The following is a 22,744-nucleotide window of genomic DNA, read 5'->3' on the forward strand; positions in this document are numbered from 1 at the left end:
TTATATTAATCACCTATGTATTTTGTAAGTGTGAGCTGGTTCTCAAGAGACCAATTATCTTTTGTCATTCTAACAATCATGTATCTAGAGCTGGAACAAAGAGGACCACCTCTGGGCCATGGTCATGTAACTTTGGTAAATTACCCAGGGTGCCCTGTTTCTGTCCAGCCTGTGTCTGGCTTCAAGCAACACCCCTCTGTCTCAGCCACCTCTTCAACGTGAATACAAATATACAAGCACAAGATAATATTGCATCTAGTAAATGTATGGAGAATATCGTGGCTTTTTTTTTTTTTTTTTTTTTTTTTTTTTTTTTTTTTTTTTTGGCTTTTGTCCTTTTAGGGACACACCAGCTACAAATAGAGGTTCCCAGGCTAGGTGTCTAATTGGAGCTGTTGCTTCTGGCCACAGCCACAGCCATACCAGGTCCAAGACACATCTGCGACCTATATACACCACAGCTCATGGCAACACCAGATCCCCAATCCACTGAGCAAGGTCAGGGATTGAACTGCAACCCAATGGTTCCTAGTCAGATGTGTTTCTGCGGCACCACAACAGGAACTCCTTGTGGCATTTTAAAAACAAATTGCTAGGTCCTGTTGTATACCAGAGGGAACTATATCCAGTCTCTTGGAATAGATCATAATGGAAGCTAATATGATAAAAAGAGTGTGTGTGTGTGTGTGTGTGTGTGTGTGTGTGTATACATGACTGGGTCACTATGCTATACAGCAGAAACTGACTCAATACTATACATCGACTATACCCTAATAAAATATAAATTAAAAAAATTTCTTAATGGATAAAAAGACGAATGCATTCAAAGCAGGAAACTCTGCATGATACTTACTGTATTCCTTTCAAGTTAGAAAGCAATGGAAACAGAATGAATAGAACTGTTAGTGAATCTCTTTTTTAATACCAGATAACCAAACAACTTGCTTTGTTGATTCACATGAGATTAAAACTCATCAAAGAATACCACAGATCAAACCAAAAAAGAAGGTTATTAGGGAAACATTTTCACAGAGAAGAATGTCATCAATATCTAAACAGCAAACAGTTGTTAAGAGATAAAGAATACTGCACTTGGAGTTTAAATATGTGAATGTAAATAGCAATTCCACCACTTCCTAGATGATTTTAGGCAAGCGGCCTAACCTTTTTTTTTTTTTTTTTCTCTTTTGTCTTTTTAGGGCCCCCCCACGGCATATGGAGGTTCCCAGGCTAGGGGTCTAATCAGAGCTGTAGCTGCCAGCCTACACCACAGCCACAGCAACACCAGATTCAAGCTGAGTCTGCGACCTACACCACAGCTCACAGCAACACCAGATCCTTAACCCACTGAGCGGGGTCAGGGATCAAACCTGAAACCTCATGGTTCCTAGTCAGATTCGTTTCCACTGGGCCATGATGGGAACTTCAGCCTAACCTTCTTGAGTCTCAGTTTCCTGATTTGTAAAATAGCTATGCTACCACCCCCACAGGGTTGTTGTGAGGATTAAATAAATCACTTCTTTATGGTTATCTCTGCTTGGTAACTCCAACCTCATGATTTCCAGAACTGAAGCCATTACCTTCACCTAAAAATTCTTGGTAAATGGTCCAAGTCAGCCAAGCCCAAGTCACCATGTCTTTCCCTCTCATTCAATGTTGATTCAATTCCCTTAATCTGTCATCAGTGTCCTTCTCCATTCACTGTCAACTACCTTTATTTCTAAGCCTCACCTTTTGCCACCCTTCCTTTCCCATCTCTAAAGTCCTTCAGGCTTCTTTATAGCTTTGAGGGAAAGATTAAATGTTTAAGTACAACACACAAGACACCTTCCTGCCTCCCCCACCTGTGGCAGCATCCCCCACAGGAACTTGTCACACTAAATAAAATGTCTCATCTCTAAATGAAAAAGAACATGTCATTCATCTGTCTCTGCATGGGGGGTGGGGGGTGGGGTGTCTCTGCTTAGAACCCCTTTTCCTGTTTCTTCATCCAACTATTACATTCTTGTCTCTGAGGTTTAGGGTAACCTCTCTTATCACTACTGGGCCTCCTTTACATAAAGTGAGTGATTTAGATATTTCTCTTGTGATCCCATAACACCAAGGGTGGGATCAAAATCATTGTTATAGGTTAATGTATCTATGTTCCCGAACCAATATTGTTATTGGTTGTCTACTATACTGCCAGCCTCTTCAAAGATAAGATTTATTTTATCTCTGTCGCTCTAGTAGTGTGTTAAGTCTCAAGGTTTTTGTTTTTCAAATGTCAGTTTTATGCATATGAAGTTGACAGTCATATAGGTCATCTGCTTAAAGTAGCTGAAATGTTCCTCAGAGGTAAAAGGATTCAAGAAAAAGCAGCTCATGATATTGGAAAAGCAGAGGCACTCCAGAGGAGCAATCGAATGTTATGACTTGCTTTTGTCTGAGACCAATTCATGGAAGACTATAAAAATAGGGAAGAGAGCAAACTACAACATAGAGGATGAATAAACAAGATTTTCCTGTATAACACAGGGAACTATATTCAATATCCTGTAATTAACCATAATGGAAAAGAATATGAAAAAGAATATATATGTATAATTGAATCCCTTTGCTATACAGCAGAAATTAACACAACATTGTAAATCAACCATACCTGCATAAAATAAATTTTTTAAAAAATAGGGAAGAGAAGCTTGAAAATTCTTAGAGCTCAGCAATAAAAATTTAAGCCTTCTCTAGATCACAAAAGGCACATTACGTTGTAACAGTAGAACTTATGTGTGATTAAATACTAAAAAGAAGTCTTTGGAAAATTTTATTCCTAAGACATCTAAAAACTGTTAGATCTACAAGATCTAAAGGTGAGTATGACATGTAATCATTCAATTAAAAAACCTAAATCTTACTATAGGTACCAGCATACATTTTGACACATCATTTTTTAAAAAGTCACATTTTGAGAATTCAAATATAAGTTTGGTTTCCTTGCCAGAGAGGAGACAAAAAAATCCTTCTTGTGAGTTATTAAAACTTAGTATTGAAGCATTTTGAAGCTGAATTTATTACCTTAAATACCAATCATGATTCTGGGCTACCAAGATCTGAATATAGGACATTTTTTAAAAACAATGGTTGAAACAGGAGCTAAAAGATCTATTTGGTAGGATGCAACCTGAAGAGTAAACCAACACCCTGTTCCACTCCAATCCCGCCCCAAATAATCTGAAATAGGTCAGTTACAATTGAAAAGCAACAAAATGAATAAATGAAGAGTCTTCTCTTTACCTCCACTATGCCTGGAGGAATCCGTGAGTACCACTCCAAAATTGTCTGCAGCTTCTGAAACTACAGGGCGCTTGGGGATGCCCACAGGTGGAGAGGACACCTGGGTGTTTTTAGATGATGTTGTTTTCTCTGGAAAGGTTAAAAAACATATAAGCTCCTATATATATGTAAAGTAAGAAAAGACACTATGAAAGGCAACTGGCATATAGATATAAATACATTAATTTATCTTTTACAGTGTCGAAATTTAAAACCTATATTGCCATTACTTCACTAATCTGAGGAATTAACTTCAAAATTATTTTGTCTTTTTCTAGTTCCTATAACTAAAAACATGTTCTTTCTCCATCAAGCTAGCTTTAATTTACACATAGAAAAAAACGACACAAGTGAAAAAGCCAAACGACTAAATGTTTTCAAACTATTCATCCGTTTTTCTTTTTACTGTACACATTTTTTAATTCTGAAACATAAAATTCATTACTAAAGAGCTTCTGTTAAGTTTCTTCATGGGAAAACTGTCATGTTAAATATTAAAATTTCAAGAGGCAAGAGCGAAATGGGGTGCTTATTTTAAAACTGAAATACATGCTTATTATTCAGTATTTGTAGGTCAGACTCTACAAACAACTAAGGACTAAATATGGAAACAAACTCAAAATACATTTCAAATAAGAAATACTCATCATTTTTCAGACTCAGTAAATGGATGAAATGGTCTTTTTCAAAAGCTAACAGTTTCTTCTCAATCATCAGACCCTTTTTAAAAATATTGTGCCATTTTAAAAACAGTCTTCTGACCAATTCCCATCTCTGCTCACTAGCCTTTTAGTTCAACCTACCCTCACAAGCTACCCCACAGAAACACTATCCTCTGGCATCTTCTCTGTAAGACTCTCCTAGTCCTTGACAGATCTGGTCTCTCTGCCACACCCTTACCCTCCACCAGAGAACTTTACCCTACAGCCAGCGTGTCACAGTGACACACAGGGCAGATTGTGCCATACAAAACCTTCCCATTCTCCCAGCTTGCTCAGGGTTGATGCCAGTGTCCCTGCTGGGTGGACAAGATGCTGTGTGCTTTGTTGGCTCTACCACCTCCATGAGCGTTCCTCCCTCCCCTCTTACTTTGCTCCCATCCCCGTGGCCTCTCAGTGCTCCTAGGGCACACCAAGCATACCCACCCCAGGGCCTTTGTACCTGCTATCCTCTTTACTCAGAAGCTCTTGCCCCAGATACCCACATGGCTTTCCATGAACCTCATTTCAGTTCTGCTCTGCTGTTGACTACTCTGCAACTTCTCTGGCCACTTGCTTAAACTGTGACAACTACTACCCCATACACTTCCTATACCCATCCTCTAATTTATTTCTCTTGTTAACACTCACCACCTATTAATGTTCTTATGACTTAGGTGTAAAATCTTTCCCAACTAGAATGTAAGCCCCATGAGGGCAAGGATTATTAACTATTTTGTTTACTGCCTGGCACAGAGAAGCCATTCAGTAAATATTAGCTGGACTGAAATTTTGCCTTGAGTTGATATTTATGCATATGTCTTCTCAAATTTGAAGCTCCATTAGGATGGACCTTGTCTTGATCATCTTTGTTTTCCCTGAATCACTACCCTAGTGCCTTACCTACCATTAGCTCTCAAAAATACCTGTGAAAGATTAGATGGAACAGAAGAATACAACTACCCAAATATGGCCCCAAAAGGTACTATGATAGGTTTATTTAGTAAATTTATACATAAGAATCTCCACTACTAAAAGGACATGTACTACTAAAATGACAGCAAGACAGCCAACTCCTTCCTCTTAGGGAAGATCATACTCACCTTTGCTGGTTCGGAAGGTAAGCATGGCAGGCTGGCCTTCACCTGCTGCACTCCTGGCCACCATCAGCACTTCGTAGAGACTCGATGGCTCCAGTTCTGTTAAGTGGAGCTCATTTTCACTTCCTGGGACTCGAACTGTGTGCCAGCTTCCCACCATGCCAACACTGTCTTCTAACTACTCAGGAGAAAACAAGGCATTAAAAAAAAAAAAAAAAGGTGGGGGGAGATAAGGGCCAGAAAAACTTCCATTCCAACTGCATTAAAAGTAGAAGTCATTCAATTCCAGATGAATTCTGAAAGTGATACACCATCAAAAGTGAAAGAAAACACACTCTTTAAGACACAGAAGGAAACCTGAAATAAGGACTTGGGGATGCTCACTGTCAAAAGATACCTGCTCTGTTAGCTACCTCAGGTAAGCTACATGAGCACCCAGTTTGTTTCCTTTTCTTGTGATGGAAGCAATCTTCCTTTCTTACTGGGCTAATGGGAGTAATATGTATTAACAGTAATATATGATACACATAATATATTATAAATTAGAGTATATACTATGCATGTTTATGTATGTATAATTTATATAATTATGCACTACATATTTCCAGCAGTCTTGCTTCACATCTTGGCACTGTTCATTATGAGTTGGAGGAAATAAATGAAAAAGAGTCAATCCACTGTGTCTTGATTAATGGAACCAAGAGTCAACATTACATGGAAGTTTCAGTTCTTTCAGAAGAATATCAGTGAAACTCTTGATCTAGAATCATCAGGTTATAAACAGCAAAGAAACTGTCAAATATCACCATGTTAATTCTTCCAGATATTAAAAATACTACTATTAAATGATGGGTATCAAAATGTCTTGGACAAGGAAAGCTATTTTCAATATGAGAACATCTCCCATTGCATTCATTTACTAGTCTCATTAAACAAAAAGGGGAGATTTTTTTCATTTTGATTTAATACAAGCCTCTGGATGAAAAACATTATCTGAAATATCAACTGAGACAATCAACGGTTACCATAATAAATGACCAACATAAGATTTTAATATAATTAAGAAGACAACTTGAAAACATCTGTCAGAGATTTATAATGAATGACTTTGCTCAAACAGTTGGTTCTAATAAGAAACTACTTTTTTGCTAAATAAACTGCATTCTGCTATCTCCGAGAGGGCAAGATTTACTTTTTTTTTTTTTTAATGGCTGCCCCACAGCATATGGAAATTTCCAGGTAGGGAACTGAATCTGAGCTGCGGCTGTGACATATAGAGCAGCTGCAGCAACACCAGATCCTTTAATCCACTGTGCCAGGCTGGGGATCGAATCTGTTCCTCTGCAGCAACCCAAGCTGCTACAGTCAGATTCTTAACCCCCTGTGCCACAGCGAGAATTACTTTTTTTTTTTAAAGTGCTTTATAGTGCTCTCTACCCACAGGGTTAATAAAAGAGTCAACAAGTTATTGAGTTCTTAGAATTCCAATTGGGGGGAAAATTCTTTATACATCAATCTTACTGCTTTTATATGACTGGCAGGAGTTCCCGTCGTGGCGCAGTGGTTAACGAATCCGACTAGGAACCATGAGGTTGCGGGTTCGGTCCCTGCCCTTGCTCAGTGGGTTAACGATCCGGCGTTGCCGTGAGCTGTGGTGTAGGTTGCAGACGCGGCTCGGATCCCGCGTTGCTGTGGCTCTGGCGTAGGCTGGTGGCTACAGCTCCGATTCAACCCCTAGCCTGGGAACCTCCATATGCCGCGGGAGCAGCCCAAGAAATAGCAACAACAACAACAACAAAAAGACAAAAAAAAAAAAAAAAAAAAAAGACTGGCAAATCCAGCATGAGTGCTAGGATCTGTCTCAAAAACTCATCATCCTAGGACATTCCTGCTCTGTTTCCTGCCACTCCACAAATGCTAAAAACAATAAGCATGTGTTACACATGTGACGTTAAGGTGTGAAAAGAGAAAAGTGATAAATGAGAAGTCGTTACCTTTCGATACTTCACAAAATAGGCATTGATGGGCAGCCCGCCATCCTTCCCTGCCCTCCAGACCAGGTTGTACGTATCTGGCGTGTGGGTCTGTGGGGGGCTCAGAATGATGGGGGCATCAGGAACAGAGGTACCACTAGCATTCTTCTCTGATGATTCCATAGCACCGGAATGTTCCTTTACCAGGAATGAGCTCAATAATTCAGTTCCTTTACCATCACTTTTATCATTATTCTGAGTGGGAATGGAAGGTATGACTATTTCTGCTTTTGTATTTGTTTCAAAAGGAACTGTAGAAAAAGGGAGAAAGAAAAAGAGACAGTTTGAAGAAATGCATTATTTCAGTGTCTTTCATGCAATGATTTAACTGCCCATGGAGATATGCATCAGCACGATCTGAGCCCTGGTAGTTAAAACAGGTAACATTTCAATGTATAATCCATGGAAACATCTAACCTCCAGGAGCCGCCTCTTATTCATGAAGGAGCAAGTGAATTGTCTGAAAAATCAATTACATGATGCAGCAGTTTAGAGCTTAAAGGATGTTATTTTTCCTTGCTCTGCACTAGCTTTCCCTCTTTTACAACAACAACTGCAACAACCTCAGGTTTTAAAGTTGGAGAACATGGAGCTTTAACTCTAATTGGTAAATGAAACACAATGAGTAATGCATTCCCTTGGGAGCAAAGCAAAATAAAGAGTAAAGAAAAGGTCAAGAGTTAGGCTATTAGGCCACAGGGTAGCCAGTCCCAAAGATGCCTCAGTATTCACACCCTTGGGCAGTCCCCTCCCACACTAAATCCGGGCTACCCTGTGACTCACTTTAACCCATGCAAGCCCAAGGGAGGCTTAAGCCTTAAGAAGGCCTGTCACTCCTAGCTGGGTGCTGCCACACACAGGTATCCAAGCGAGCCACAGAGAGAGGTGACATGGAAGAGAGAGAGAAGCTGGGGGAGGTGGGGTGGGACATGGGTGGGGTCCAGCCCTCACAAAGCTGTCACATGTGTGAGTGAAGCCACTTGAGACATCCTGGCCCCAGGTGTCATCTGATTAAAAGGGCCTAAGAAACCTCAAGCAAGGCCCTCAGAAGAGACCAGCTGCGTCTGTTTGGTTTTTTGGGTTTTTTTTTTGTCTTTCTGTCTTTTCTAGGGCCGCACCTGTGGCACGTGGAGGCTCCCAGGCTAGGGGTCTAATCAGAGCTGCAGCCGCCAGTCTACACCACAGCCACAGCAACAATAGATCTGAGCTGCATCCGCGACCCACAGGAATGCCGGATCCTTTACCCACTGAGCAAGGCCAGGGATCGAACCTGCAACCCCATGGTTCCTAGTTGGATTTGTTAAACACTGCTCCACAACGGGAACTCCCAGCTGCATCTGTTAAACCACAGAATTGTAAGATATTAAGGTGCTGTTGGTTTAAGTCATTAATCTTTGGGGGAAGTTATGCAACAACAGATACCTAAAATACCTGCCTTATATATGGAAGACAAGCTACATGCAAGAAGAGGGAAGAAATGAGGCAAGACTAACAATAAAGGAAAAATTCACTTGTCCCCAAACGAGGCCTCTTTCTAGATGAACAGAAGGTTGGCTTTAGAAACTGCCAATCCAAAGAAGATGAAACAAGCAGACGCCCTTAAGACTTACTTCTAAGAGCATATAGAGTATGCAGAGGAAGGTAAATATCATTTATTTGTGTTGAAAAAAGTAAATCAGTCACCTACACCCAAAAAGAATTACTAAGCACATATAATGTGCCAAGTATTGTGCCAGACATTTAATAAACATCATCGCATTAATTCTCCAAACAACATTCTTAGGTAGGTAGTAATACTCTTGCTTTACGGATGAAGAAATTCAGGTTCTGAGAGATTAAGTGACAACAACTGGCAAAAGAATGTCAGTGGTGCTGCCATGAAAAAAATGAGAGAGCAATTTATGAAAAAAACATACAACCAGCACAATGAAACCCAAGGGCTGACAGCCTGGTTCCTCTAAAGTGCTATTAATACTGGCAACGAAGTCTCCTACTTTTGTGGAGTGAGGGAGCAGAGGAAACAACAGCAGAGTTTCTTTTCCACAATGAAGTCAGATTCCTGGTAAAAGGTGGAAGTGTTTGGAGGAGGACTATTGCAGTTCTGTACAGAACCAACCAAAAAAACAGGACTAACAGTAGAAGGTCAGTTCTCTGTTTGTTTAAAAAAGAGAAAAGGTGTTCCAGAAGCATCCTCCATCAAAGAAAACAAGACACTAGTGAGAAAATAATGTAGAAGAAAACTAATTAAGTTCACTGAGACAACTTCCAAATATTGCTCCTGGAACAGTCATGTTTATCTAGTGACTCAGAATGTGGGCTGGATGTGAAGGGTGTGACCGGGAGCCTGCTAATGCAGAGATGGACCCTAGCAAGTGGAGGCAATTAGCTGTGGCTTCGGGCCGCAGACAGGATCTTTTTACCATGAGCATTTTATGGATCCTCTGGGCAGGTTACCACTGGGAAGTGGTATTTGGCTGCAGAAGAGTTTGAATACCACATGCCTGTTTTTTTTCTTTTTTGGTTGCACCCACGGCACATGCAAGTTCCCAGACCAGGGACTGAATCTGAGCCGCAGCTGTGACATACATCACAGCTACGGCAATGCCAGATTCTTAATCCACTGCATGGGGCTGGAGATCAAACCCGTGTTGCCCTAGAGACAACACCGGATCCTTTACCTACTGCACCACAGAGGCAACTCCCAAATGCCTGTTTACACAGAGGCATGAGCAAAATGTTACACTCCAGCCTGTGTCTACTGTAGGAGTATCAAAATGCCACTTGTGTTATTCAGGATGCAATGAGACTTTTCCATAACCGTTATTGAAAAGGAGATTCAGTCAATTTTCTCTGCTATTCCCAACAACATAATTTGAGCCCTCACAAGATAGTAGACACAATTTATAAGGCCTTCACAGTACTATCCAAGGTTTCTTTACCTACATCATCTCAACTTCAAAACAACTCTGAGAAATGGTCAGAATACACTCTAGTATTTTTATAAAGCAGAATATTTTCTTCAAATTGGAAAAGAGATTAACTAAACTCTGGCTTTCTAAGTACAATAACTATGGCAATATCCAAGAATTAATGACTCCGAGTTAAAACCAATTAAACAGGGAACAGAAACAGATCTGCCAAAGTTGTTCCCACTGTGACCACTCAAACCAGCAACCCCACCCCAAACTATTTCGGACCCTAGGGCAACTCCCATTACAGTTCTGAAAAGTTACAACTCACTGTACAAATATTTGTACATCCGGGACCTCAAAACCCCAAGGTCTGTGGAAAGAAAAGATGGTGGGGGAGGGAGTCATCCTGCTTACTCCCCGCTTCATAATAAACACAGTAAAGGCTGCCCGCACGATAGGATTTAATAAGGCTTAGGTTCCTATGGGAAGGAGTGGGTTGTTATGTGCTGTTCTGAGCTTTAATAGATTCAGCTAGACTTTAATAATTATTAGAGAGAATGTAAAAGAGCAATGAAGGACCCTCAGCTAGGGAGTAGCTTGTGGGGCTACTAAACACACAAAAAAATGGTATTTATAAAGACATAAAATGCTGGGGATGGGGGGGGATCTTCAAGACCTAAAAAGGTCTAATCTAAACAAGTTAGCTTATGTATCCTCTAAGGGCTTCCGATTAGCTATGACTATGATGTCTATGGCTTCCTCTACCCTTTATTTACATAAAGTAATCACTTGTGCTAAATGCTACCTTAGCAGCCCCTGCATTACACCTGTCTTATAGCTAATAATTTTGAGCAGAGTCACTATTTCTGCTTGGCAGAACAGATACATAAGCACACACGTATACAAACATATACACATCCACATGTGTATACATTTATGCAACACTTAACTACTTTTTTTTTTCTTTTTATGGCCATACTGCAGCATATGGCCAGGGGTTGAAGAGGAACTACAGTCACAGGCCACCACAGCCACGGCAACACAAGATCCAAGCTGCATCTGCGACCTATGCCACAGCTTGCAGCGATGCCAGAAATCAAACCCACATCTTCACAGAGACAATGTCTGGTCCTTAACCTGCTGAGCCACAACAAGAACTCCTTAACTACCTTCTTTATTTAAGGATTCTTAAGATTTACTAAAATCAGTGACTATTTCTCCCTTCCCTAAATACTACCACAAAAATTTATAATTGAGTAATAGTTAGACAGTAAGAATTATAACCTAATACTTAGTATTTATTAAAGGCTTTCTACTTCTAGACATCATTATAAGCACTTTATACTTATTAACTCTTATGAAGTTCTATGAAAAAAGGCACCTTCACTAATGCTCAATGATATAAGGTTTGAATTTGAATTAAGCCAAATTTGAATTTTTTTTTTTTTTTTTTTTTTGGCTTTTGTCTCTTTAGGACTGCACCTGCAGCATACAGAGGTACCCAGGCTAGGGGTCTAATTGGAGCTGTTTCTGTCAGCCTACGCCAGAGCCACAGCAATGCCAGATGTGAGCCAGGTCTTCGAACATAGCTCACGGCAATGCCAGATCCTTATGAGGCCAGGAATCAAACCCACAACCTCATGGTTCCTAGTCGGATTCGTTTCTGCTGTGCCAAGATGGGAATTCCTTGGAATAATTTGAATACTGATATTCTGTATACTAGTACTACAAATAAAGTCATTATTACCCCGAATCTGTAAAATATAAAGAATATTACACACCCTATTAGAAAACTAGCTTTGAATAAGACTGAGGCAAATGTACAGATGGCTGTATGGCTGTATGTTGGCTCAACATTCCCAATGAAAGCCAACTCCCTTTTTTTTTTTTGGTGCAGCATATGGAGGTTCCCAGGCTAGGGGTCTAATCGGAGCTATAGCCACCAGCCTACACACAGCCACAGCAACAAGGGAGCTGAGCTGCGTCTGCGACCTATACCACAGCTCATGGCAACGCTGGATCCTTAACCCACTGAGCAAGGCCAGAGATCAAACCTGCATCCTCATGGGTTCCTTAACCACTGGGCCATGATGAGAACTCTGAAAGCCAATGCTTTAGACTTTTAATTCTGTCCTAACCAAGGGCCCACCTAAAAACACAAAATACCTGCAATGACTTTGAAAACCAAAAGCATTAGTGCCCCAAAGACCTTGGGCTTGCTCCCCAGTGACAGCTTTCTATAGGATAAGGACAAGCTTACCAAATACTTCAGAAGTGGAAACCAAAGTTCATCTGGTTCACATAAGGCCAAATACAAAAAAAAAAAAAAAAAAAAAAAAAGCAGTTCTACATTCCACCATTGTTGATAAAACTGTATGTATTTAGAGGTCTCTGGAGTCATTAAAGTATACTTCAAATCACTTTATCCCCTACTATCAAAGGAAACTATTCACCTGAGAAAAAATACTAATAGCAACTCACCAACCGCAAGGACAACTTCTGACCATGTGACGCCATGTTCATTTGCTGCTTCGCAGGTGTACTTCCCAGCATGATCCTGAGTGACAGCCTGGATGTAGAGAGAGCTTGAGCCAGCTCGGGATGTGATGAAGTAGACAGGCTCCAGGTCAGCACCCCCAGGTCTTAATAAGTGCGATTTAGATCTAAGAACTTGAGACAGGTGGCCGGTTATCAATCCATGCCTGTCATACCAACGAATGGCTGGAACTGGCACTCCAGTGGCATTGCAGGACAAAGTCACAGAGTCTCCGTCAGCCACTTTTGCACTTGCTGGTGCTGTAACTATAACTGGCTTGAGTTCACTGTCTATTCAAAAAAAAAGGTGATTCACATACAAAAAAATAAGAACATTATAGCATCAACAATGAAAAATAATTTCAGCCTGTGTAAACGTTCTCAATTTGTACACAAGTTATGGTCTTAGAAGCATCTTTTATACAGGGGCTTCTAAACTATTTTACCTATGGCACAGCAGCGAATATAGATTCACTGAAATAACATGTTCACAATGTCACAAGCAAGTAGTAAGGTAGAGATTAACAGTAATGATTAGAATAAAGGTATCTTCCACCTTGTTAGTATGCTTCTCAACTTTCACTAAGTAAAACAGTCAATAAAAAGTAGAATGCTTCATAGTTGTGGGCTCAGAGATATTGCCCACATAGACTGTCTGTCTTTGAGAAGGGAAGGAATGTATATAAAGGAATCTCTAGAGACCTTTCCAATAGATTTCCTTAGCACATCTGACCACTGTAAATACAGAACGTGTGAAGCCAAAACCTCACACTTTAACACGAAAAAGGTGTAAAGAAATATACAACCAAGTAATAGTCCTTCAAAAAAGATAGTTGATTCCAGGGGGTAAAAATCTGATTATAAAAATCCTGGGAGAAAAACCTGTTCTAACTTACAGTTTTTTTTACCATAGATAGATGAGCAAATTTTTATTTCCTAAAGTGGCAGCAACTCTTTCCTTTTGGTCCCAGGTATTTTGGTGGGGGTGAGTGGGGTATTTTTAAGTGATCTCACAATAGAATATTGATTACAAGTGACATTTTCTCCAGCATATCTTTCTCCTTTTCTACTTCTACTTCCTATGTTTAACAAAGTCAACTAACGATTATCAGACTTTTAAATTTTTGCCAATCTAATCCATGTAAAATGCTATCTTCATGGGTTGTAATTTGCATTTCCCTCAGTACTAATGAGGCTGAACATCTTTTCATGTGTTTATATGCCACGCATTTGCCTTCCTCTGTCAAATGCCTTCTATTTTTTTCTTGGGTCCTTTATTTTCTTTGTAAAGGTTCAGAATTATTTGTATATACTAGATACTATTCTTTTGTTAGTTATATATGTTACTAGTATCTTCTCTCAGTTTACTGCCTTTTTCTTTCAATTTTGTTTGTTTGTTTTTCCTGTTTAGGGCCACACCTTGGCATATGGAAGTTTCCAGGCTAGGGGTCAAATCGGAGCTGCAGCTACCAGCCTACACCACAGTCACAGCAATGCCAGATCACAGCCACATCTGTAACCACACCATAGGACCTTATTCTTTAACCATTCTAAATGTAATAGTTTGCGTCTACTAACCCTAAACTCCCAGTCTTCCTCTCTCTTTACACTTTTAATGGTATCTTTTAATAATAAGGATGTTTTCATTTCAATGCAGTCATATCCATCTTTTCTTAAAAATTAGTCTAGAATGTCTCATTAAAAAGTTTTACCCAGGGAGTTCCCTGGTAGCTCTGTGGGTTAAGGATCCACTGTTGTCACTGCTGTGGCTCAAGTCACTGCTGTGGTGCAGGTTCAATTCCCTAGCCCCAGAACTTCCACATGCTGTAGGCACGGCAAAAAATAAATAAATAAATAAATAAAAATTAAAATTAAAAAAAAATTGCTTTACCCAGATCATATATTCTCCTACATTTTCTTCAAAAACTTTCACTATTTTGCCTTTCACATATAGGTCTTTAATCCACTTGAAATCTGTCTTTGTGTACATATGAGTTAGCGATTAAATTTCTTCTCCATTTTGACAACCAATTACCCCACATGAAAACTTGAAAAGGGGAGCTCCTGCTGTGGCACAGCAGGTTAAGGATCTGGCATTGCCACAGCTGTGGCCAGAGGAACATCCACATGCCGCAGGTGCAGCCAAAAAAAGAAAAAAACAAAACAAAACAACAACAACAACCAAAAAAACCCTTGAAATGGATATCCTCTGTTGGTGATCTGCAATATCACCTAAGTCAAGCCCTGATGTGCAAATGCCTTTTTGGCAGTCTCTGTCTTGTTCCAAGAGTCTATTTGTCTGCTCCTGAACCTGTCTTAATTACTATAGATACTTACATATGTTCCAGTATTTGGCAAAGCAAATACTTCTAGAGTGTCTTAGCTATCATTGGGCCTCTGATCATCCAGATAAGTCTGTCAAGATCCTCAAAACACTGAGAGGATTTAATTGGAATTGCATGAATCTACAGAAAGCTTTTGGGAAGACCTGACAACTATGTAATTTGAATTTTGGTATCCTTGAACTGTTAGCTACATCTTTCTATGTACTTGGGTCTTCCTAATATTGCTAATGTAAAAAATAAAAAAGTAACTTTTAAATTACATTTTCTCTCTGCTGCTGGTTGTAATGATTGTTAAGTCTGAAGACAAACTTTAGTTACCAAAGGGGAGAGGTGGGGCGGTGGGGAAGAATGGACTGGGGGTTTGGGACTGGCATATGCACACTGTGGTATACGGAATGACTGGACAATGGGGACCTGCTATAACAGCACAGAGAATGCTACCCAATATTATGTGATAATCTATGAGGGAAAAGAATCTGAAAGAGAATGGATGTGTGTATATGTATAATTGAATCACTTTGTTGGACAGCAGAAATGATAACATTGTAAATCAACTATACTTCAATAAAACTTTAAAAAATGGGGAAAAAAAATACCAAGAGGCAATAAATAAATAAATAAACTACATGCTCTATCTGCTGCTGTTGTAATGGTGAATTTTATGTCAACTTGACTGGGCTAAGGGATGCCCAGATAACTAGTGTGTCTGTGACGGTGTTCCCAGAAGAAATTAGCATCTGAATTGGTAAACTGAGTACAGCAAATAGCCCTTCCCCATGTGGGTGGGCACCATCCAATCTGTTGAGGGCCTTGGTAGAACAAAGGCAGAGGAAGGATGAATTCTAAGAGCTGAGCCATCCTTTCTCTCACCCTAGGTAGGATACCGGACATCAGTGCTTCTGCACCTCTGGCTTTTTGGACTTAGCTCCATCTCCCTAAATGTGAAGTGCACCACTGGCTTCCCTCTTTCTCCAGTTTGCAGACAGACTTGAAACTGTGAGCCAGTTTCTATAATAAATCTCCTCTTATGCATATCTTAAATATCCTATTGTGTTTTGTTTCTCTAGAGAAACCTGGCTAATACACTAGTACGCAGAAAGGCAACGGTTCTTGTTTATTGGTCTTCATCCAGACACGTTGCTAAATGCTCTTTTTTTTTTTTTTTTTCTTTGTCTTTTTAGGGTCACATCCACGGCATATGGAAGTTCCCAGGCAAGGGGTCAAATTGGAGCTGTAGCCGCTGGCCTACACTATAGCCACAACAACACCAGATCCAAGCAGCATCTGTGACCTACACCACAGCTTACAAAAATGCCAAACCTTTAACTGACTGATCGAGGCCAGGGATTGAACCCATGTCCTCATGGATGCTAGTCAGATTTGTTACCACTGAGCCATGACGGGAACTCCTGTAAGTAGCTATTTTTAAAAAGAAATGAAAATACTCTTTAATGGACCATGTGGGAAGATGTCCAAGGGATATGTTAAGTGAAAAACTGTAGGCAATTTTTAAGGTAGAGGAGGAGGGAGTGGGATGGACTGGGAGTCTGGGGTTAATATATGCAAACTATTGCCTTTGGAATGGATAAGCAATGAGGTCCTGCTGTATAACACTAGGAACTATATCTAGTCACTTATGATGGAGCATGATGAAGGATAATGTGAGAAAAAAATGCATCTGTGTGTGTGACTGGGTCACTCTGCTATACAGTAGAAAACTGACAGAACACTATAATCCAGCTATAATGGAAAAAATTAAAATCATTAAAAAAAAAAGATATTCCCAATGAAAAAAAAAATTTTTAAGGTAAAATTTGAGGAAACTTTTCAAGGAAAAATTCAAGGTAATTTATATGAATGCTAACCACCATTTCTGATTAAAAAAAAAGGTATTGTTATTAAATGCATACACACTTGTGTGTAATTGAGTACATACACACATACGAGGGTATTCAAGAAAATGATAAAACTAGTTAGTTCTAAAGAGAAATCTGGCTGGCTAGGGAACAAGAGTGAGATTTTTACCATATAGTTTTTTAAATTATGCTTTTTTTAACTTTGTAGCATCTGTTGAAAAAAAAATTTTTTTAAATGTTTAATGAGTGTGATTAAATAAGGTTGTTTCCTCATGGAAATGCCTACCTGCAACTAGAAAGGAACATGGGAAAGGAGCAAAGTTCTGTTATGGTGATAGGATTATTTCCTTTTTTGAAAAAAAAAAAAATTTAATTTTTAACCAGAACAAAATCCCATTTGTAAAGTAAAATTTCCTACAGTTACAGCACCTAAAAGCCTACCTTTTTCAATTTCAAGTCTCCCAGTAGACTGCATAAATCCAATCCCATTATCTGCTACACACTGATAGAGCCCAGAATCTTCCATGGTAACACCAGTGATCTTCAATCCACTTCCCACAGTTAGATGTCGTGGAGAAGGACGAATGGGCTGTGCATTGTGAAGCCAGGTACGGTTGGGGAGTGGGTTCCCATGAACCTCGCACATAAATTGTACGGTGGCACCCAGAGATACTGTCTGATCCTGCAGTCCTTTAGAAATGGAAGCATGCTCTAAAAACAAAATGTATAAATTAGACTCTAGCTCTCAGGTACTTGTTAAATTACCACACGAGTCATACATCTCCTCTCTTCCAATAACTGGTTGGATCCAAATCGTATCTTTTCCTCACATTCTCCCATCCACTGGGAGAATTGTCATGAAGATAAAATCAGAAATGTATTAGCTTTCCTCAAATAGGATAAACCATTTGTTAATATGTTATAGTCTCTTTGTATAGACCTCTCCACCCATTTAACTACCCCCAACACAACAAATGCCCCCCTACATACACATACACACATACACACACACGCGCGTGCGCATTTCTAATCTTGGGCTTCTCTGAGAATTTGTTTCAGGTGATCTGTTTGAAATAAAGTTATCATTTCCCTGGATTTCACACTAACAAGAGCCAAAACAGAAGACTGATTATTTGGAAGCTAAATTCTTTTTACGGTCAATTCTGCTCTGAGGTTAGGCATATACTGGGCAAAAATCTTCCTTCTGTCACATTTTTACCTGGACAAAGTAAATCATGTATCAGCATTTGTAACAAACATGTGCCCAAATTAAATGATTATGCATATTAATCTAGTCCTAATTATCACTGAATTTTAAAGCCCACTTGCCATATACTTACATTAATTCAGTATAACCTATGTCAGGCCACTGTTGGAAATAAAGAAGTGCAGAAAGTAGACAAAAACTCTATTTGCTACAAAATCACTTACTACTTTTTTTTTTCTGGTTTTCATGAAAATCTGTTTTGATAAAGAAAATATTTTTGCTGCTACACATGACAGTGAGAAAGGAATGGCTTTGAGACAAACTGTATTTACAGGACTGTGAGTGAAAATAGCACAAAATTTATTAGCCAACGATAGTGAAAGCATTCCAAAAGGGAAAATAAAATGAAACTGATGTCTGAGGTGACATTTTCTAGTCAGTACTCTTGGTTACCACTACTGGACACTGCATATTGATACAGCCCAGAATCTTCCATCCTGTTGCATTCTAGTCTCTTTCTTCCACATCACTGAGAAGAAAGAACCAGCTCTGCACTATGTAACCAGATTACTTAGGAGTGAGGTTCAAGAATTCCCAGGTGAAATGCTCTGTGCCACCCAGAAACACTGTCCAACTCAGCACTCTTCTAGGAAACTGATGCTGCTTCTGGCTACAGGTAGCTATTTCTAGCTGGTCCCTATTCCACGTATGGCTCATAAATAGGTCTTCCATTCAAACATCCATCAGGCCAGAAAAAAAGCCTGACTTGGAAAAAACCTTAGGAGACTTCTTACCAAGTACATTCACCATGTAGGTCACATTTTTGATGTCTCCAGACTTATTTCCCACCACACAGGAGTAGTTGCCGGAGTCCTCTGGGTCAATGCTGTCTATGGCAAGATGGGAATACAGCCTTCGCCACCTGCTTCCTGGCACAGCATCCTCACCATCCTTCAGCCAGCGCACTTGAGAAGGTGGGACCCCACTCACCACACACTCCAGGGTCACAGGGCTGTGAGAAAGAACAGCTAATGCCTGTGAAGGGGTGGGATGAAGAATGTGGAAGTCATCTGAAGAAGGGCCTGGAAAAAGAAGGGAAAACAAAAAGACTCATGACTATGACGTACTCTCTTCCAACCTCTTCCTTAGCAAAGCTGTGCACCTTCCCATCTCCCCATTTATTCTTCTTGACACTCCAGGGTCCTATTTGGTAACTAAATCATTATCAGTCGAGAATTAAAATGAAAAGACTCAGAGATGCTTTAGGGCTACTTCTGCATTAGCAGTGTAGAAATGTCAAATTCCCAGCAAGTACACGGACTGCTACTTCACTGTGCTGTGACTACTGGTGCCACCTCAACTCAAGCACCCTAGGCTAAAAATCAGCTATGACTCATCAGATCTCAAAGATAACAGATACATGTTTTCTCATAACTCATACCTAGGCACCAATTTAATTACCACTGCTACAAAGTTATATTTTTTACTATAAATTCTCTTTGCTTGAGCAAGGGGCAAAGTTCTCCATATGAATTCCAATCAGTCATTTTTTCTTTTTACAGCCACACCTACAGCATATGGAAGTTCCCAGGCGAGGGGTCAAATTGGAGCTGCAGCTGCTGGCCTACACCACAGCCACGCAACACCAGATCTGAGCTGCATCTTAGACCTACGCCGTAGCTTATTGCAACACCGGATCCATAACCCACTGAGCAAGGCCAGTGATTGAACCTGAACCCTCATGGACACTATGCTGGGTTCTTAACCCACTGAGCCACAATGGGAACTTCCACTCAGTCATCTTGACCAAAATGCTTTAACATTTTTTTAATTTTTAATTTTTTTTTTGTCTTTTTAGGGCCACATATGGAAGTTCCCAGGCTAGGGGTGGAATTGGAGCTGCAGCTGCCAGCCTACGCCACAGCCACAGCAACATGGGATCCAAGCCATGTCTGTGATTTATGCTACAGCTCATAGCAATGCCGGATCCTTAACCCACTGACTGAAGCCAGAGACTGAACCTGCACCCTCATGGATAGTAGTTGGGTTAGTCACCACTAAGTCACAATGGGAACATCCCAAAATTCTTTTTAAAAAAGTCATTATATTTTTAAAACATGTACAGACTATTCTATAATGCATTTATGCATGTAAATTTTTTTTTTTTTTTTTTTTTTTGGTCTTTTTGCCTTTTCTAGGGCTACTTCCCACGGCATATGGAGGTTCCCAGGCTAAGGGCTGAATCGGAGCTGTAGCCACTGGCCTACGCCACAACCAGAGCAATGCGGGATCTGAGCCACGTCTGTGACCTACACCACAGCTCATGGCAATGCCGGATCCTTAACCCACAGAGCCACAATAAGAATTTCCAGGTTTTCAGTGCGTATTTTACATTTATCTGCCAAAAAAAAAAAAAAAAAAACAGAATCTTTTTTTTTTTTGGTCATTTCTAGGGCTGCACCCGTGGCATATGGAGGTTCCCAGACTAGGGGTTGAATTGGAGCTATAGCCGCCGGCCTACACCACAGCCACAGCAGCAATGCCAGATCCGAGCCGCATCTGCGACCTACACCACAGCTCAGGGCAATACCAGATCTTTAACCCACTGAGTGAGGCCAGGGATCAAACCCACAACCTCATGGTTCCTAGTTGGATTCGTTACACTGTGCCATGACAGGAACTCCTATGCATGTAATTTTTATAAGACTTTCTCATGAAAAAACAAAGAATACTTCTGAGGACTTCTCCCAGGGACTGTCATTCTCCCAAATACTTACGACTCACAAGGAGCTTCTGGCCAATGGGTTCAACTTTTAATTCATGTGTGACAGGATTAAAAGCTGCACATTTATATGATCCCTTGTCCTCTAAGGATACATTCAGAATCTGAAGATTTCCTGATGGAAGGATTAAGTAATTCTCTGAGGAAGGAAGAGAATGCAGTTAGGCCTCTTTCTTCATGACGGATATCAGTGAAAACTAACAAAGGTTGAATGCATAAAGATGTGGTACTTATACGCAATGGAATACTACTTGACCATAAAAAAGAATGAAATGCCATTTGCAGCAGCATGGATGAACCTAGAGATGATCATTCAGAGTGAAGTCAGACAGAGAAAGACAAACATCATATGATATCACTTACATATGGAATCTAATAAAAGTGATATAAAGTAATTTATTTATAAAATAGAAACAAACTCACAGATTTCAAAACCAATCTTAGGGTTACCACAGGGGAAATTGTGGCCCAGGGGTATAACAGAATTGGGAGGATGAGAACAACATAAACACACTACTGTATAAGATAAATGAGTAACAAGAACCTACTGTATAGCACAGGAAAATCTACTTAATAGTTTGTAATAACCTATATGGGAAAAAAGAATGGGTATGTATATTATGTATGTATATACGCATATAACTGAATCACTTTGCTGTACACCTGAAACTAACATAACATTGTAAGTCAACTACACTCCAATAAAATTTTTATTTAAAAAAACTAACTAAAAAAGGTTGATAGTCATGCTTTAAATGTAGACATGATATGAGCAGCAAAAAAGCAATTAGGGAAAATTTATTAAATGAAGGAAAAGGAATTTATTTATTAAATAAAGGAAAAGGAAAGTCAAGGCAGGAAAAAAAAAAAAAAACAGTACTAGAGTAACAAAATCAAACACATCAGAGCTCTCTGACAACAGATGACACTCACTAATGCCAAAGCACAAGAAGCATATTTGGACAAATGACCACAGCTACCACCTTGACTACCCAGGGTTCATTCATGTCTTCATTCCTTTCTTCTCAACAATATGTACTGAGAGCCTATTTTCTGCCAGCAAAGGCCTGGGCACAAGTGATACAGCAATGAAGCAAGCAAAGAAAGCCCTGCACTCTATAATGCTACGGAAAAAAGAAGCTGAGGAAAGGAGACAAAGAAAGACAGGGCATATTATTTAGAGGGCAACCTTCTCAGAGGAAGTGAATCTCTCAGTAAATTCCTAAATGGGCTAAAGAAGTGAGTCTTGGGGTATGGGACTGCAATCATTTCTGTACTGTATTCTGTACTATGTTCTGATTACACTGTAACCATTTATTCTAGCCTCCTCTACTTGACTCTCCAGAGTAGAGATAATATATCATATATATTTTTGTGTCCACAGTTCCTACAGAGCTTAATGGTAGCTGTCTAATGACATCTATTCTGTGGGTGCCCTTGGCTTTTGGTAAGAGGTCTCACCTGTGGAACGTTTCAGCCACTTTCCGCGGATTTTATAGCGTACCTCTGCCTTGGGGTTACTATCTGGTACCTTGCAGCCAATGAAACCAGTACCTTTTTCTTCTGCTCTAATAACATCCTTTGTTGATGAATCAAAATCACCAAGAACTAAAATAAATAAGTAAATAAGTAGATAGGTAAATCAATAAATACAAGTCTGAACTCTCTTTCCCAAAGAAAAATTTAAAACTAGAAACAACACTGCAACATGGCCATTTGTGGCAGCTAATCACCATTGACAGAGGAGGAGGAGCTTTTTATACTGAAAGCAGATGGGGCAGAGGTATGGCTGAGGGCTGGGCCTGGCACCCTTTTCCAGAAATCAATGCTTCCAGGAGACTCTGAGGAAGCAAACTGTCCTTAAAACATTAGGGAGCATTACCAAGCATAAACTGTTCCTGTTCTGTCAAGATAAATCCTTCTTAATCCAGTCTCTCATCAAAACTCACTTTCCCTATGCATCT

General features: G+C 39.8%; 2 protein-coding genes across 6 annotated transcripts in view; one reads left to right on the forward strand and one right to left on the reverse strand.

Moving 5' to 3' along the window:
- Nucleotides 1-22,744, forward strand: part of ST3GAL4 (ST3 beta-galactoside alpha-2,3-sialyltransferase 4) — a 1,054,305-nt gene that overhangs the window by 685,895 nt on the left and 345,666 nt on the right. The window lies entirely within an intron of this gene.
- The window catches only part of CDON (cell adhesion associated, oncogene regulated), a 99,142-nt gene that overhangs the window by 36,295 nt on the left and 40,103 nt on the right, over nucleotides 1-22,744 (reverse strand). For all 5 annotated transcript variants that reach the window (XM_021063103.2, XM_021063106.2, XM_084976560.1 and 2 more), the window contains 8 exons: nucleotides 22,242-22,388; nucleotides 20,776-20,919; nucleotides 18,793-19,080; nucleotides 17,233-17,502; nucleotides 12,537-12,881; nucleotides 7,105-7,394; nucleotides 5,114-5,288; nucleotides 3,274-3,402 (listed from right to left, as the gene is read on the reverse strand). In XM_021063103.2, the coding sequence (XP_020918762.2) occupies nucleotides 3,274-3,402; nucleotides 5,114-5,288; nucleotides 7,105-7,394; nucleotides 12,537-12,881; nucleotides 17,233-17,502; nucleotides 18,793-19,080; nucleotides 20,776-20,919; nucleotides 22,242-22,388 (1,788 nt within the window). The remainder of the gene's footprint in view (nucleotides 1-3,273; nucleotides 3,403-5,113; nucleotides 5,289-7,104; nucleotides 7,395-12,536; nucleotides 12,882-17,232; nucleotides 17,503-18,792; nucleotides 19,081-20,775; nucleotides 20,920-22,241; nucleotides 22,389-22,744) is intronic.

The sequence above is a fragment of the Sus scrofa genome, chromosome 9 (genome assembly GCF_054392235.1).
Source record: "Sus scrofa isolate SSC_HxYL_T2T_F1_AM1 chromosome 9, Sscrofa_HxYL_maternal_Yorkshire_Landrace_v2.0, whole genome shotgun sequence".
NCBI lineage: Eukaryota > Metazoa > Chordata > Mammalia > Artiodactyla > Suidae > Sus > Sus scrofa.